General features: G+C 35.4%; 1 protein-coding gene across 2 annotated transcripts in view; it reads left to right on the forward strand.

Moving 5' to 3' along the window:
• LOC116169874 (gamma-aminobutyric acid receptor alpha-like) overlaps positions 1-18,571 on the forward strand; it is a 69,817-nt gene that overhangs the window by 45,728 nt on the left and 5,518 nt on the right. Inside the window, exons 2-8 of one of the 2 annotated variants that reach the window (XM_031486057.1) lie at positions 770-943; positions 999-1,066; positions 1,734-1,957; positions 10,056-10,138; positions 17,019-17,195; positions 17,374-17,523; positions 17,572-17,705. In XM_031486057.1, the coding sequence (XP_031341917.1) occupies positions 775-943; positions 999-1,066; positions 1,734-1,957; positions 10,056-10,138; positions 17,019-17,195; positions 17,374-17,523; positions 17,572-17,705 (1,005 nt within the window). In that variant the 5' untranslated portion in view covers positions 770-774. The remainder of the gene's footprint in view (positions 1-769; positions 944-998; positions 1,067-1,733; positions 1,958-10,055; positions 10,139-17,018; positions 17,196-17,373; positions 17,524-17,571; positions 17,706-18,571) is intronic. The other variant, XM_031486058.1, reaches the window with a different exon arrangement.

Raw genomic sequence — 18,571 nt, forward strand, 5'->3', positions numbered from 1 at the left:
CCATTGAAAATCCTTGCAGAAAAATGATGCATATTTCATTGGCTCCCAATGGTCATTCAGATAAATTCGTTACATTATCATGAACAATATTTGTTTGGAAAGATACTGCAGGGCCATGACATTTTTTACAGGTTAAAAATTCTACTTTACGTATTTCTGCCGGAAAAATTCAAAAATTTAAATCCAAATCCAAAGTTCTTGTTACATTGTGCTATAGTTAAAGTTCTTGTTACATTGTGCTATAGTTAAATTGCCACGTGGTCACTTTTTCGAAATCGCTAACATAATTTTAATTTTCAAATTAAATTAACAATAAAACATAAAACAATAAGATTTCAGTCTACCTCCCATTTTCTAATATCATCGACCAGTACCTCCCCTTATTTGATTGAAACTGGCAGAAGACTATGCGACATCAGCTTTAATTCAAATACTTTTAAACGAACTGCATTGCTTTCGATTTATTCGCAAATACTGAATCATGAAAGAATGCCACTAATTTTTACTGAAATTAAATTTTACGCTCCACTGAAATATTTACATTCCCCAAAGAATTCCGACACCAAAATCGAACTTAACCAAATTTCTTAATTTACTTATTCAAAGCGGCCCCGTAACTAAATTTGCCTTGTAATCGAGCTTCCGTTCATCAGACTCACTTTCAAAAGCTGCTTATTTTCCGTAATATTCAATCCCATTAAATTCTTTTGATGTCTAAGGCACACACCACGTGATCTCTAACGTTAAAAGATTTAAATTTTATTTTCAGGTGAAATGCTTCAACGCTTCCTAATACTTTTCTTCATTACCGAAATGAATTGGGCTCTTTCGCTAACTACAAAGGCAAGTAAAATACGCCAAAGAAACAATCACCAGAACATTTCAACACTCTTAGATAATTTACTGCGTGGATACGACAATAGCGTACGTCCCGATTTTGGAGGTAATCACGCACAGAAGGTGGGCGACACTGCAATTCACTGTCGTTTTCATTATAGGACCACCAGCTATAATAGAGGTAGATATAATGGTTAGGAGTATGGGGCCAATTTCCGAGGTTGATATGGTAAGTATGGTCCATTACTTTTCATCAACGCTGCCAAAAGATGCGATGTAAAAGTGTAAATATCATAATGCACAAACCAGAGATAATGAGCTTCGTGTAGTAAATTCGTGCTAATTAAACACTCTTACAAAGTTTACAAGTAGGTAGACGCTTCATTATTAGAACAGACAAACTAATTAGTAAAATTAGCTATATAAGTGCTGATGTAAAAAAATTTAGAGGACATGTGACGTGAAGTGGATAATAAAGTCGTTTTTGGCAAAGGGATGGAATGAAAACCTATTGGTCAATAAGGACGTCAACCGTATAATTCGAGCAACCCCTTCCCTTATTATTGAACAAAAGCATTGGTAGAATCTCTGTTTTATGTATTTATGCAAGTATGAATGGTATTCAAGATTAATCAGAGCTTCTAAAAGGTAGATCTCTACTACTTTAGTATGAACCAGAAATTAAAATTCTCATCACAACGCCATTATCCATTCGAGCTTAACCGCTGGGGAAATAATTTAATAAATTTAATGCGGCTCTAGGTACGTTTTCACACATTTTTGCATTTAGGAAAATCTGATTAATTGTTGTAAATATGGTACAGCTGCGAGTAACTCTACAAGATGGAAATCCTTATTCCTCCATTGAATATTTATACATTTCGATTATTTTTCAGACCTATTCAATGGACTGTTACTTTCGACAATCTTGGGTGGATAAGCGATTGGCTTTCGCCGGAAATTCGAAAGACACCCTCGCGCTCAGCATATCGATGCTGGCAAGAATATGGAAACCGGACACATATTTTTATAATGGAAAACAGTCTTATTTGCATACAATCACAACGCCTAACAAATTCGTGCGGCTCTATCAAGATGGGAGAGTGCTATATTCATCGAGGTAAGTAGTCGCCTCCACGTTTAATTGCCTCCGCACACTCCATAAACTACGACAGCGCCCTTTTTAACGGTTTTTATACACAGGAATTGTAACAACCTCTTTGGGAATAGGTGTAAATTACATTTCCGTCGGCACTGTTAGCTTGGGGTTTGCCAGATTAATGGTTAGTCTAGTTTTTACTAAATGTAAAGAACTTCAACTTCAGTGAAATATGGTAACAATTTCGTTTCGTACCCCGACTGTGTGTATTTATAGTTTTCACAGGACGGCAGTTACAGTTCGTGAGACAATTTAGTGATATCTCTTTAACAGTTAATTATATTGTAACATTTACGGATTTTAAACAAAAATCAAATGAAGTACAATGTTACTATACAGAATATCTCAACTTTAACTAACATAAAACAATCGCATTTCTGCTGATTCGTCATTTAATTATAGCGATTTATTATAGATATAAGGAAATTTTTACAGATAAAAATTCAAAAGGGTGGAATGAAGGGACCACAAAGAAAAAAAATTGCTGTGGCCTGTAGAGACACCACTTCTTCTCTCCCTGTCTAAGAATATGTGTACCAAATTTGGTTCCAATCGGTTTAGCCGTTTAGGCGGAGATGAGAGTATAAACAGGCATTTTATTTGATTCGGATATTTCTGGTGCTTCAAACCGTGCATTTCCGTCAAAAATCTGGCTCAGAAGAAAACATATGACACTGTAACAGGTCCTAACTCAAGTGCCAAAGCGCCTTAGCCTTAGATGAGTAGGACGATCAAAATCTTCGGCACGGCCATTTTGTTTGCTTTTGAGAGCAACCTACATTTACCCCATAAACATCTTGAGCGCCCAGCAGGAAATTAGTTTTTGGGGTGATACGGTTCTCGGCATTTCGGTTTCCAGCTCGATTCCTGTTTCCTTTGGGGGTGGCTTCTTTGACGAAATTTTCCAGACATCCCTAGGTTCTGCGTAGTGCGTATACCAGTCCAGAGGTTACGAAAGGGTGTGCCATATTAACCCCACCCCTTCAACTGATGCGCCGTGCTGTGGTTGAATCGCAGATAGCGTATGGGGATTCTGCCATCCCTGCCGACCAGATCTCTTGCTCGCAGTATCCCCTAAGGGGAATGTGAGTTGATTTCCACTATGAAGGGATCTGGTTCTTCCTAGTCCCATTACATCCAGAAAGGGACTGAGTGTCTTGAAGTTGCTTTGGTTGCTGTTAACAGCTTGAGTCTTGACCGGCCGTCCTTACTCCACCAAGCTCCATCCGCGGTTGGGCTTTCTTCAACTTCATCGCAGCCATTTTAGATTGTGCCGTTAACTTGGAGGTTTTTGTTTACCCATTTGCGCACAAAATATGCGATTGTAATTTTGGAACAGTTAGCAGCATCTCGGTCTCTATCCCATTCCCTCTTCTTCTACCAAAGAAAAATCTGCGGGGGCATTGAGATCTTTAAGCACCCAAACCATTTCAACCATGACGAGGGACAGTTACTTTCACTTATATCTCCTGATGGATTAGGTTTAAGATCTACAAATTAGAACTTTAAATGCTTCTTGTGAGAAAACGGTACAAGTAATGGCCATTGCCCATTGCTAGCTATACACTTTTCCCATCTCTCGTGCATATCTATTTGTGGACGACTCGCCAAAAAATTCTTCATTTTTTGCCTTGAACCAGTCATAAAACCATTTTTTCACATTTTTGTAGGAAATGAAGCGCTGCTCGGTCAGTGCATGGCCCATCGATGCAAAAAAGTCATAATCAGCAGGGGTCAGGTTTCGTAGATAAGCCCCATAGGTTAGTTGCTGCTAATTAAGCTACTCTACCGTTTCGTTGGCCGGTTTTCCCCTATGTGTTGGTGCGCGTTGTTATCAAGAAAAATCGTCTTGTATCACCCGGAAGGCGTTTTTAACGAATTGCAGGGTTCAATTCAATTTGTTGTTGTCGACAACGGTCCCCTGTAACTGTTTCGACAGGTTTTAATAGCTTCTTTTCGAGGCGGTTTGGCCTGCGGTCGGATGGCCGGGATTCACATGTCATCTTTTTGAAAATAGACCCACTTTTCATCGCCAGTCACTATTCGATGCAAAAAAGACTATCTTTCTTTCTTCGGCTTTATTGCTGCCGTTCAGTGAGTTCATGTGGAACCCAGCTTCAGGATCTTTCTCATGGCTTTCAAACGATTAGAAATGGTTTGTTGGGTGATATTTAATTGTTCTGCAAGCTGTTGTTGCGTTTGACTATAAACTTATCAATCGTTATTTATTATACAAGACGATAAAGGGATGTTTTAACCATTGAGTGAAATATGTTAATTAACTTTCACGAGATGCTTAGTTTCCCTTTATCGTCGTGTAAAATACAAAACTTTATTTTGTAGCAGAAGCCATATAAATTATTGTAACGCTTCTGACAACTCTGAATATATTTGAGAGACGTCAAAAATAGCAAGCTTAGGTTCTGCCGTTGCGATCATTTCCATAGAAACACAACGTCATTTTATATCTTGCGTTTGATATAAGAATGACAGATGCCATTAGAATGCACAACCAACTGTTTCACTTTATCTGCCCTTACGGTTAAAGTGACCACTTTATCTATCCATACGGTTAAAGAACGGCTTAGCTTACTCATTCAAACCTATTAAAATGTCATTTAACATATGCTATAAAATAAAAGAGATTTATTCGCATTTTTATTTAAAAATTCAAAAATTATCAAGTACCCATACTAGCTGATATAAGTATAATCAATATATACTCGCATTTGTTTAAATTTTGACCTTCGCGTAGAAAATGGTATATTATGAAATGACCATTTAAGGACGCCATTAATAGCCATGAAATGCGAGTTTCATACACTATTTTTTCTACGACTAAGATGAGCTATAAAGAGGTGATGCTACGATGGCTTCAAAAGTGATCCAAAATTTGAGATTTTTATTGTGTGCAGTTAGCGAAGTTAGCGACCTCAAAGCATGAGTGCGTTTCAGCAGAGTCACTGTCAAATTTATTCAAAATAACCGCCGGCGCCGATTGGAATTTTAATTCATCAGAAAACGAACCACCAATACGCTATGCCCAGCAGTTGTCAAAACTAATAAATTTAAAATGTCATTGTTATGGCACCTTTGATTTTCATAAATTATGCGTCTTGTCCCCGTGATACTGCATTTCTATTGGTCGTAAACTTTGTATCTTAATGAAAATCTGTATCTAAATGACTATTATTTAAGTACAGGTAGCAAATGTTTAATAATATATCAATTAAAGTATAGGAGTAGAAAACTAGAGAAAAATGGTATTAATTGTTAATGAGCGATTCTTATTTTCGAATATCGTTAAATTATTGATAATAATAATAATACCGTTTAGCGAAGACTGATACCCTACTTCCGCGGAAAAACCATGAGAACGACGTATATTTGTATTCAATTTAAAATGTGCGGAAATGACCGAGGAAATGACGCCATGCTAAATCTGTCATAATAACTTAATCGTCGTAAATTGATAGATTCATTTACTTATTTATTCAGTGTTGAATGAAATCTACAATATCGTGTGTACCCAAGTTGATTGGGAGACTGTGCAGTACGCAACAGCGAATCGTAAACTACAAAATTTATCTCATCTCTCAAGTTTTATATTCTGCGAAACACTTTTTGAGTTCTGAAAGGTGCAGACTTTGTAGTACGTATAGGAATGTGGGGCGCAGAATATGTCACTCACAAAGTGACAACTGAATGGAAGACGAAGACCCGCCAGTATACAGACTACAAAATACGATGCAGAATTTTGACTTCCGCAGGTTCATTTCACGCAAAACGTATGCCAACCATACGATACACTTCATTATTAGAAACACTTAACGTTAGAAATCTAATGCATTTCGAATGGTGTAGTAATATAAATTTTGTCTCTATTTCCCTAATACCCTTATTTAGTAAAAAACCACTCTATTTTATATAAACTTTGTGAAAGTGATGTATGGATGGAAAATTTAATAATCGCAACCATTTTCTATTTCCAGTTACAGTTATAAGAACTTTCGAAACACATCAGGAAAGCAAACTTCGTATTAAAATCAACTTGCCCCTTCAAGTAATGCAATTATTCTCAACAGTGCGATCTGCTGATTTAGTTTTGTGCAATTTGCACCTCAAAGTTTGTTTCTAAGCGGATCTTCCGCGTTTCTTTGACAAGTTACGCAGAAACTTCGACTAATCTTGCAAATGAAGCAGACGAATTTCCATTAATGTAATGGTTAATAAAGCGATAGTTGATGAAAATTATGTTTGAAGTGAATTATAGCCACTTTACATTTTTATGAGATCCTTCCGGGATTGTTCAAAGTAAAATTTGGATAAAATGATTTGCATTCGCCGCATGATTGATGATCCGGAATTTTCGTGTGATTAAATATGTTTCATGCGTCTCGTTTTACAATGAGCTATGAAAGATGAAAACTATTATAGTTAATACAATGCAATCGTATAATACGAAGCGGTTTAAACAAATATCTGAATCATCTGTGGATTTGTAGAACGTGAGTGGAATTACTTCTCTTATATAAGATTAATACGCAAATGTTTACCTCTGGAATTTTCACCAGACTTAATACTTTATGGCACACCAAAGAGGATCCTATTTTTAAATGCATAGTATATCCTTTCAATATTGGCAAAAATTTAATAGGAAACTAGTAATCCATTTATTTCAATTTCTATGGAGTATGCACCGATATGCCTTCATATATGCAGGTTTATTTTACGCCAACATATTTCACTGAAAGTATTTAAATGTAGATTTTTACAATATCAGACAAGTAGTGTGAAAGGGCGCTTTCAAGAGAGCAGACGTGCGTTTTGCCTTATACACTTACCTTACATAGTAAGCGTCAAATAATTTTTGAAATAACGTTGGCATCTCTCGCTTCATTTGTCGATATAAGTAAAATGCACACTACCATTAAATTTGTAATTACCAAAGGTACCGATGACATAGAACAGATTGTAACCAAGTCCAGATTTGCAGCCGACTACGATTAGTAGCAGTTAGATCGTCTGAATAATATCGGGGTATCAATTGAAAGCGCTACATTGAATTGAAACTGTAATATTTTAATTTGTCACCCAGACACTAGGTGGCAGTAGTACAGTTAAAATGGTGTAAAAATTCCCTTGACCTTGACACAACAGATCCTTTCTGCATTTTATTGCGAAAAGTGTCCATTTTAACATACTCAAATTCCTCATTAACTAGGAAGTCAATCAAAATCCAAGATGGGGCTGAATTTTGTATTTCATTTTCATAACTGACGACCAATTTGTCTCAAATTTTGCAAATTTTACCACCGAATTTTATCGCGTAAGGTGTTACAACTACTGAGGCTCAATTTTTAACACCAACCTTCTCCAAGAAATTTTGTTTGTGCCTCTTAATGCCAAAAGCTCTTTCCATAAAAGTAGATTGAGGTTTTTTCGTGTTCCAAGTGCCAAAGGAAAACTTGCTGCTATTTTTTGTCAAAACTGTTGAGTTATGGTTTTAGTTCCAGATAGCCCTTCTAGAGCTCTGTGGTAAAGTTTATAACGTCGTTTTCACCGTCAGGATCCATATTCACAAAACGGTCATTGCCATGGAATTTAAATTACGTTTTAAGGTTTTTAAGATCAGCTTAAGTCTGACGGTACAAATGAACATTCCTAGAAGAATATTTGGAGCCATTTCTTGGTAACATTTTTCAGTTCTGGTTAGAGCTCCAGATAACCCTTCAATTGTTCTGAAAAGTTTAACCAGGCGACTTATAATAAGAAAGCTATGGAGGATCTTTACCGTTGTCAGCAAGAAATACAGATTTCCCTGCTCCGCGTTGGAGTTTGTAATGATCCTAGGGGTCCCCCGAAACCGGTACTGCGATTATAACTTACCCTATACTTACAGTTGGCAACTCTGGACAAAAACTACGAGCAGAGGCACCTAACTTTCAATTCGAAACGAGACGTTTCGCGCCACTTTTGAATCTCGGTAGCAGTCTGCTCGATATGGGTGATACGAATGAACTACTACGTTGTGTGATGTGTAATAAGTTCTGTGCTCGAATGTGAGACATAATCGGGAAGTGAATTGAATAAAACGCAGAATTATGTGCGTAAGAAAAGACAAGAACAAATAAATATATTACGCACACAACAAGACGGTACCAGGAAAACCTTTTATGGACAAAGAACCTGGCATAGCCCACATGTATACATGACAACAAAATACTTGAAACTCTTTGTTGAACGTCTTGATTTTATATTATAATCATGATGGTTTTAACGTGTTACTAACAATTACAAGGGTTGAAGAGCCCATATACCCCTTACCTTGCCGAAGTTTGGCCTCTTATTTCTTTCTAAGATCTGAAATTCAAGATCTAACGTTCTGGTTCGTTAGAACTCTAATAAATACGCATATTACTTTAGTTGATTGAATATATTAATAAACACAAAGTCCGTGTACCTATACAAAATATTGGTTTCACTCTGTTAAATTTGATTGTTATCTAGAGATCTTCTCTTCATCAAATAATGAATTACTGATAGATTCTCGTGTTCGATATATTATAGAATTTCAATGCTAAACAAAGTGACAAAGTGACGAAAAGAATGAGAATAGTGAAATTCTTATCAATGAACGAAATAGAATACAGAATGTTGTTATACAAAAGGTTTGCATAGGCCAATTTCTTCAGGAATATCAAAGTTACTTTAAGCAAGATCAATATACAAATTCCTAAAAATAATCGACCACTAATTTATCCACAACATTTGAAACAACTTACAGAAACTGATGTGGATGACATTACTTTCAGGTTGCAATCGATCCTCTCTCTACACGGAAAAACGCCACCCCCTTTAAAAAATGTAGAAATAGACCACTGCAATGGTATAATGAACTTTTAGTACCACCCTGGTAACGTGCCCATAAAAAATGTCCATGCGTATTGAAACTGCTACAAACCAGCTCTAATTTCACGAAAATTGTTATTAGGCACACCAATGACGATATTAAATGTTATAATAATAATAATGTATATTTTGCCCAACAGATGAGTATCCAATTAACGGACAAAATCCATATAACAAATAAGCAAGCAAGTAACAAAAAGAGAAATTTAAATATATGAGTAGAATAACAATAAATTTAAAAATACTGTATATAACAAAGACAAAAAATATTTAACATTTCTTATAATATTAATTATTAATAATGAAAATCTAAAAATTGAACCTTTGGCAAATACAAGATATCATAGTTTTTAGAAAACATGTTACAATACTTACACATTCTATAAAATGGCGAATTCTTCAAAATATTGGAATTACAATAAGGTAAGTAAAATGTATCATTGCCACGGTAACCAAAACGGGGAACATAAAAGTTCAGGTATTGTAACAAATCAGTACAATCGATTTTATTGTGGATAAGATTATGGAGAAAAGACACTCGTTTTTATTCTACGATTTTCTAGAGAGTCCATATTCGTTGCTAACAATAGTTCGTCATGATCGCAGTGTAAATCAGGATAGGTGCGATGCATTCTAAAGTATAAATATTTACAAAATTTTCTTTGGACAGATTCCAAAGACAATTTATACACATGTTGCCCAATCAATTAAGCTCTATGGTGGGAGTAAATACTCAGTCAAATGTCTTTAAGTTTCCTGCCGAATGATGCGTACAGAATATTTATCGCTTAAAGTACTGCACAAATGTTTCACGCAACTTTGATAAACTAGTTTTTAACTGGCTGCTAGAATTAGCGATACGCACAAAGAAAAATCTTTGTTTATCACGAGTTTTTAAATTCAGTACATTTAATTCCGATTTTATTTGAAGAGGGCGTCGCTAATTCGAAAATGTTCCCTCGCGTAAATTCTATCACGCCGAAAATGAATGACCTTGCTACAAATTAGGCTAACCAAAACATAAATTCAAGCAGTTACTTTTTTCATTTTAAAGCGACCACCCGTTACATGGTTCCTAACAATATAAACAAACATAACCCTTTTTTGGTATGTATTACTTGCGTATATAAAAGATTTTTGTTTTTAGGCTTACAATTAAAGCAGGATGCCCTATGAATTTAGAAGATTTTCCTATGGATATACAGCGCTGCCCGTTAAAATTTGGATCATGTAAGTACAACCTATATGTCTTTTAGTCTGTAATACATTTCAACCATAAAAGAGAATTAGTCGCAACCAGTGTGAAAAGAGATGGTGTTTCACCACAAGAATTATTTAAAAAGAAATTCATGCTCAGTAACACATACTAGATGCGTGTGAAAGTCGGTTCATATTGTTCACAGAAAAATGTTGTAGGCGTGACGCGAAAATTTACACAATTAAACCCTATAAAAAAACTGCGGTCTCACTGTTTTATTGGCATTATAGTCTGTGCGCAAGCATTCTGGCGGTGCTTTTTCAGAGACTCTGAGAAATCTAACCTAATTATTTAGAAATAATGTTGAAATAGCTAGCTGGTGTAGAATCACTGATATCGAATTGTCTTTTTAGAGGCGTGGTCGAAACTTTTGTGCGAAAAAAACTTGTGAGCAAGCGCGTCGTTCAAGTTTAGGGTGAAGGTACGCGGGAGGTGTGATAAATCTAAATAATTTAAAAGTTTGCAAGGTTGATTTACCAACCCAGCACCCAACCCAGTCCGAACCAGGAGGCGACCCAGAAACCCTCAGTGCTGTAGTCGAGCATTTGGTAGCTTGCCAAACCTTCAAAAATCAATTTTTGCCCCGCTAATTCTGCTAGAAAGGCCCTTTCAATGCTTGACCTGGTTGTGGAGCTTGGAAGGTTCAATGATTAAGGAGGTACGCGATTTCGCCTTTGGTCAATCTGATGTGTTTTTGGGTCAAATCGCCGCCCAGGTGAGTTCTTGGACGTCTGTTGATACCAGAACGACTAGTCCATAGTGTGTTAAGGGTTGCTAGGTAGCAATCATACTGTATAGAAGAAGAAGTCTGTGTCACACGATACTTGTCCAAGGTTCGAAATAGAAGTGCACTCACAACGTAAACCACCTCCCACACCTATATGAAAGAAGCTTGTAAAGGCCTCTGGGTAACCACTATAAAGATCTGTGATTAGGTCTTTTGGCCTCACACTGTTGAAGACGGTGCATTTTCAGCAAAAAAATGTGTTACGAGAGCAACTATTTGCTATAAAATCCTAAGCATTGCCATAAAGACTGCTTCGACAAACTACGATCTGCGTTTCCTTTAGTGCAAGCGGCGCACCATCCAGGACGTACGTGGGTGCTAGCATAGTTACTGTAATGTTCCCTCTGGTGGAGAGAACATTTAGGGAAAAGAACCACTCTTAAGATGACTTAAAACTTTATTTACAACTTAACAACTACCTATATCTACTACATTACGATTATTACTGACTGCACGCAACGCTTTACTTAATCAGTTAGTTAATAATTAATTGTCACGTCATGCGCAAATCAATATTTAATATTCTTATTCCATTACATCACAGTGGTTGTATACCGCCAAATTTATCATTGAGCTTATTGGTTTAACCCATTTGATAGATTCCGTTATGCGAATCCCAATATACTGTATACGTGGAGAGGATTTTGCCAACCTCGATTTTGAATTCAACAACACCTCTCTAAATCCGAATAAAATCACGCATCACGCATTTTGTTTATATGATGGAAGGCTCATTGTGGTTAACAGTTCGATTAATTTAAAACACCGATGAACCGCAAATTAGATTTTCCTTAGAATGCGCCGTAAAAATTCATACACGCCTTGCATTTTGTTGACTTTTTTTTATTAACTCAGCATTGAAGAAAAATAGGATATACCCTTTAAAGTGCGTCGACTACGCGTGAAAAATGAAGGCGTGTAATGCGATTTTGTTATGATTCAATAGACTACACTTCTTAAACATGATATGCTTTTTCAAGCGTGCAAAAAGGATGTTTCAATTCAACTCTCAAACGTTCAGCTCCATTTTAAACGTATTTGCCTCAAAAATTTCCCGCGTAGTGTATTTGCATTTTTCCGCGCTTCGAGGCCAGAAGATTAAAAGTATATGCTCCTTACCTAGATTTGCATACATTAACATTTTTTCATCCCATTAGCTTAAGCAAACGACGATTCGCAAACAGAAAAATGTGAAAATCCGCGATAATTTAAATGTTTGCATAAATTAAATCGCATTACGGATAGGTACGCCGTTTTTGCTAAATTTGTTGTGTGCGTTTCCTCAAAACGCGATTGAAATCGATTGATTTGTGATAAAGTGTATACTTTATCTGTGCAAATATAAACGGAAAATAATGCAATCACAAGGAAATGGTGTTCTACGTTAAACGGAAATTCCGTTCGCAGAACGACATTTAGAATCGAGTTTAAGTTTCATTTAACAAGCAACCTTTTTCAATTCCCAATAATTCACAAAAAGTTCTATTGGGCTTTTACATTGACATAAGTAGCGAATATTCACGCTCTTTGCCTTGTGGGGATGGTAATCAGTTAGACATCTCGAGATTCTCACGTTAATCATTCGTAAAGACAATATTAATGTATTCTTGTGTTTTTTACCACAAATTCCAATTATTGATATTTATATTTTTTTTCTTTTTTTTAATAAATTTACAAAGAGAAACAAAAAATTGTCTTTACCTATGGTATTAACACGCGCACATATCATGCAGATAACCCTCGAGAAGGAAAAGGGAGTTAGCCACCACTATCCAGGGGGAACTGGTCTTCTAGTAAAACCAGACACCAAGGTTTGACAAAGCTCATATAATTTTGGGCGCCAGGCGTGCAGAAATCACGTCAAAAAGTAAATAAATATATAAACTAACAATAAAATAAGAATACAAGCTTTGCGAATCCTCGACACTGGTGGGTATTTGCCTTGACAAAGAATATACATATACGCAAAATATAATTAATTGCATAAAGGAATAACCACATTAATAAATGGGTTTCGGATTGCGATATGGGTAAAAGAAAGATACGTAATTAAATTAAAACATATAGCATAACCTAAAAGAAACGTGTTAACGAAATAAGGAATCCTATGAAAATAACTCGAATTTCGAAAAGATACAACCATGTCTCATTAACGTAAATACACTTACATAAATAAAGTTTTATCTTAAAATAAGAAACTTTATTTAACTTTTATTTGGCAACGTTAAAAAATTATATGCTATTAATTAATTATGGCAATTCAAAAACTACTTTTTAAAACATAAGCATCTCTCCAGGTGTCTGGATATTTGTAATAAAATTAAAAACTACACGTCCAATACCTCCACAGATAAATAATTTAGACAAGTTTAGATTGATGACTCAAATTTCCACTTCAGATATCAAACTCCTAAAATACTAAACCGCATTCAGGCAGTTACTCAACTAAGGGTACATTCAACGGAACTTTACAATCCCGATTCCTAACTTGCTTATGAACCAACATTCATTTAATGTTCTACACTTTTCAACCCTAAATGACTGACATAAATACACGAAATGAATAGAAAGGAATTTTTTTAAATTATTAATTTAAGAAGAAATGTTGATTAAGAAAGAAAAACGCAATAGTATCCATCCAAATATTGTTTATTTATTTTGTGTAAATATTGTATAAATTTAAACCTATCGGTATGTTTAAATACGGTTCAAATTTATAAGTGAGTAGGACAAAATGTGAACAAAAAGACTTTGTTAAAATAAGACCTTAGGTAAGTGTACGCAAAATAAGACTCAGTTTTGCAATTTTATTACAAAGCGGTGATCAAATTGGGGTCGTAGTCAAGAAGTGTATGCGGATCAAAATTGTTGACCTGCTGATACTCATATTTGATATTCCATTTCAGATCTTGAAATTTGGTAACACTAACAAATAAATCAAGACAAATTACTTAATAGGAAAGCCAAATAGTATTTGATTTTTTAAAAATATTTTTGTGCTACATCAACCCTTAAAGTGTGGTCCAAATCGGTTCATAATTACGAAAGTTACGAGTGTTTCTTGGAAGTGATATGTATAAACCTATAATATACTGATACAATAGACAGGTAGATAGAAATCTAGATAACGCCTGGACTAGTGGACTAAAGAAATTGAAAACTTGAAAATGAAATAAATACAAACAAAACAAAAATAATGATCGTAAACGAAAAAGGAACAGACACCCAGATCGACAAAGAAATCAAATGCAACAATAAATTGTTGAAAAGAGCAACAACATGAATGTTTGGGAAGTATTTATTTATTGTCCCTCTCTTGTTCTGGGCCCTCAACACAATAGGCTTGCGTCCAATTACAGGGTGACCCTCATAATGTTTTTTAGAGGTGCCTCTGCAGAAGGTCTACTTCGGTGTTTACCTTACGAACTAGGAAAACTACAGGAAAACCTAATTAAGTAATAAGTATAATAATGGAGGATCGGAACATAGAAGCGGAGTTAACAGAGCTAAAAAAAACAATATTATATTACTCAATAAACAAAACAATACTAGGGCATAAAAACATAGACATAGGGGTGAAAAATATATAATGTAATAACAATATACTAATACTATTACATACGCGAATATGAAAATTGGACACTAAGGAAAAAAGACGAAAGTAAAGTAAATGCTACAGAGATGAAACATCTCAGAAAACTTGCTGGAAAACCCAAATGGGAGAGGGTAAGAAGTAACATGATCAGAGAAATAGCAGAACAAGAGCCAATAACGGAAAAAAGAAAAAAATTGAATTGATCCGCGCATATAGAGAGTATGGAACCAGACAAACTTACAAGAAGAGTAATGAAGATGGGAAAACCAACGAAGAAATAAAGGGAAAGAGCAAGAAGAAAAAGAAGCAAATCAGGGGAATAGGAATGGAAACAGGAAAGACGGTAGAGGGAATGAAAATCCTAGCCAAACAGGAAAGAATGGAGGAATTTGATACGGCTTTGTGGCTCAATGGTAGAGCGTTGGACTATAAATCTGGAGGTCGGGTGTTCGAACCTGTGTTGAGGTGAATTTTTGATCTGTGGCGGAAATTACCTTAGACCAGTTTCGAGCATTCTGCCGGCTACTCCGAATTAGGTTTTCCTGCAGTTTTCCTAATTCGTAAGGTAAATACCGGAGTAATATAGATCAACTTAAGACCTTCTGCAGAGGCATCTCTAAAAAGCATTATGCGGGTCACTCAAGCCTGTTGAGGACCCAAGGGGAGGGATAATAAATAAAATAAAATAAAAGAAACCTAAAACCCTGAAAGGGCATAAGGATTAGAGAAGAAGATTAGAAGAAGAAATGAGGGTTTTGTTTACATTTGGGGATCACCCGGAAGTAGCTTGCAAAAATGGTTACAATCTCTATCAAACATCCAGTTCCGCAAATAAACAGACGGATCCACCAAACACTAGTAGTAGAGCATTTTCATTTCTGAAAAAATATTCTAAGCAATAATTGCTTGTTCTTCCTTTCTTTGCGCGCCTATAGTCGGCACAATATATCTCCTACTACTTTTGGAAAGGTATGCAAAGTACATGAACGGACCTTTCGAAATCACTCCAGAATGAAATGTTTCTAATCCTTTGCGATTTTTGACTGGAGCGAGGATGGTTTGGTACCGCCGTACGAAAACTCGAAGAGTTAACCAGAAACAGTGTGTCCCCCTTCTTAAACTTATGTCACATTTGTGTTATACTATAGCAAATTTGCGAAAGCGACATCAAGGCGCCATCAAGTCGCCGTCAAGGGGATAAATGATTAGCTTTTTGTTTGCTGTATAAGTAAAATGAATTGTGTGTTTAGTTAAATAATGCAATTCGCGCTCGTATTATAAATTTTAGTAGAAGGTAATGAGTGATAAATAATAATTAACTGTAATAAATCAATCTACTTAAGGAAAGTTTTAATTTAGTTTCCTGTGAATATAAATAATTAATTTTGTATAAATAAATATCGTAATTCAGTTTACGTTACAATCCGTTTCCTATCGACACTTGTTCATCGACGTCCTAGATTCGGTTAGCTGAGAATTCACTATGGACACTGTAGGATAATATTTCTACGTCAAGTATCAATTTATTATCTTGGACCATGCATTGGATAGATCCTGAGTTGGTGTTTATCACTTCAAGTCTTGAAACTTCATTCGATATGACATAATAACCAAAAACTACATTCATTATTGAACAATCACGCATCTTCTTTAATCTTTGTTACTTTCCAGCCTATTCTTTTTACAAGCTGATGGAATTCCATCTCCAACATCGCCTAACATTTTCCACGTATAATTATCGTTAAGCATTCAATACTGATCTATTCTTATCACAGGTTTTTCCTCCGCAAGTCAATTTTTTTTTTCATTTTGTCATCATTAGCCGGTCTTCATTCCTTGCCGATTTGTTTCTCAATGTTAAACAAGTTTTTCGTTAAATTTTCTTACTAATCGGACTTAAAACAGCACAAGTATAGTTCAAATTTATTTAACAGTAGCTTTAATAAAATAGATCTTACTGTCTGAACCCTCAGGGTGTTAATACAGCAGACGGTTATCAATTTTAAGCTCTTGGAAGTAGGATTTTAATCAAAATGAGAAAATTGCAACAAAAATTTTACACGCAAGAAACCGAGAGGCACTAACAAGTATCATTGCAACATGATGGACTTCATGATGTATATTTACACTATTTACTGAGTAAATGCCTTAGCGGAACGTTTCACTGTATTTGCACAACACTTATCGTAAATAACACGTAAAAAGTGTTCGAGTTATATGGAGTTTCAAAGCGGAAATAAGCAACCGTCTCAAGTGGAGGATGCAATTGCGTCAAATGGCTTTATGCAAAAAAAACGTTGGAAATACTATAAATGCGCACAAAATTTGCATTAACAGTGCATTTTAATTAATATCTACATTTCTACATTCATTAATGAAGTTGTTGAAGACTCGGTTTCTATCTGAATGACTCCATTTGAATAAGCTCTATTGGTTATTTCATGCATGTTGATAGTAATTCTGTTTTCAGTCGGATACACGTCTCAAGACGTCATCTACCAATGGAATAGAGCTCGTCAAGTTGCAATCGCTGAAGATATGAAGCTGTCACAATTCGATCTCATTGCAACACCCGCAGCTAATCATACGGATACCGTAGTGAACAGCGATATCAAATCAGGTGTTTGCAGTCTTTTCATGGCGCCTAGTAAGAAATTAAAACAATTACCTTTTCGATGATGTCAACCTTACTACCGTCGCTCAGTTCAAACATAATATCTTTTCCTACCTTCAGTAGGAGCTAAGAGATGAACTTCCCTCTACATTTCAATTGTGCATCGAGTACACATTGACAGACAAGGCGTAACTTTAATTTTATGTTTCAGAGTATTCCATGCTTTTGGTGAGTTTCCATCTACAACGTCATATGGGAAATTTTCTAATCCAAGTGTATGGGCCGTGCATTCTATTAGTGGTTTTATCGTGGGTTTCGTTTTGGTTAAATCGTGAGGCGACCGCCGATCGAGTGTCTCTAGGTGAGAATATTAAACCTTCAGGCAACCCTCGAAATTGTATGTTTTCAGGTATAACGACCGTATTGACAATGACGTTTTTGGGTTTGGAAGCAAGAACAGATTTGCCAAAGGTTCCATATCCAACTGCTCTCGATTTCTTTGTTTTCCTATCGTTTACTTTTATTTTTGCAACAATTATACAGGTAATAGTGAACAACAGAAGGTGGTGATACCTAAGTGTTTTGAAATAATATATTTAGGAACAAGTGGTCCGTGTCATAATGGCATACACATACAATTCTCGCCAGAAGTGTTTGATACTGTATCGCCAATTTGTTAATCAAGTTCCGGCCAGTTTTCTATACCATAGACCACATAAAAATGAAAATTAATCACAAACACTCCTGGAAAGAATATTATTACCTCTAAAATAGACAAACAATGCACAAAATTGAAGTATAAGTCAAGAAACGAATCAATTCAGACATTAACTAAATGTGCGGGTCTCTTAGTTAAGTAAAGACATAGAGTTATATTATTTACTCTATGGTAAAAACAATTTAAATTCTTATGGTTATTGCATTGATGTCAAACAATGCAACAGGGTTGTATATTACTGCATGTCATGCGATAGCACTCCCTCCCCCTCACCATCTTCATCACCTCCTCTCACGCTATAACGTTTAGTCACAATTGATTCTTAATTACGAAAGTATAAATGCAATTAAATTCCAATTAATTCACTCAATTCAGAGTAATTATTTCACGATAATACAAATTATCATGTTAATTCAAATTATTTCATGTAAATTGAAATTATTTCACGTTAATTCAAATGATTCCACTTAATTCAAATTATTGCATGTTAATTCAAATTAATTCCGTTAATTTACATTAATTCTCGTTAATTCTAATTAATTCACGTTCATTCAAATTAATTCAGAGGGGTGTACACCAAAAAGTTATGGCTAGCTCTGGTAACATAAACTTTTACGGTGACGTACTTACTGAAAATTTTGTCCTGTTCTATTTTCTCTGAAAATTGACTTCAAAACCTATTTTACTAATT

The sequence above is a fragment of the Photinus pyralis genome, unplaced genomic scaffold (genome assembly GCF_008802855.1).
Source record: "Photinus pyralis isolate 1611_PpyrPB1 unplaced genomic scaffold, Ppyr1.3 Ppyr1.4_LG4, whole genome shotgun sequence".
Lineage (NCBI taxonomy): Eukaryota > Metazoa > Arthropoda > Insecta > Coleoptera > Lampyridae > Photinus > Photinus pyralis.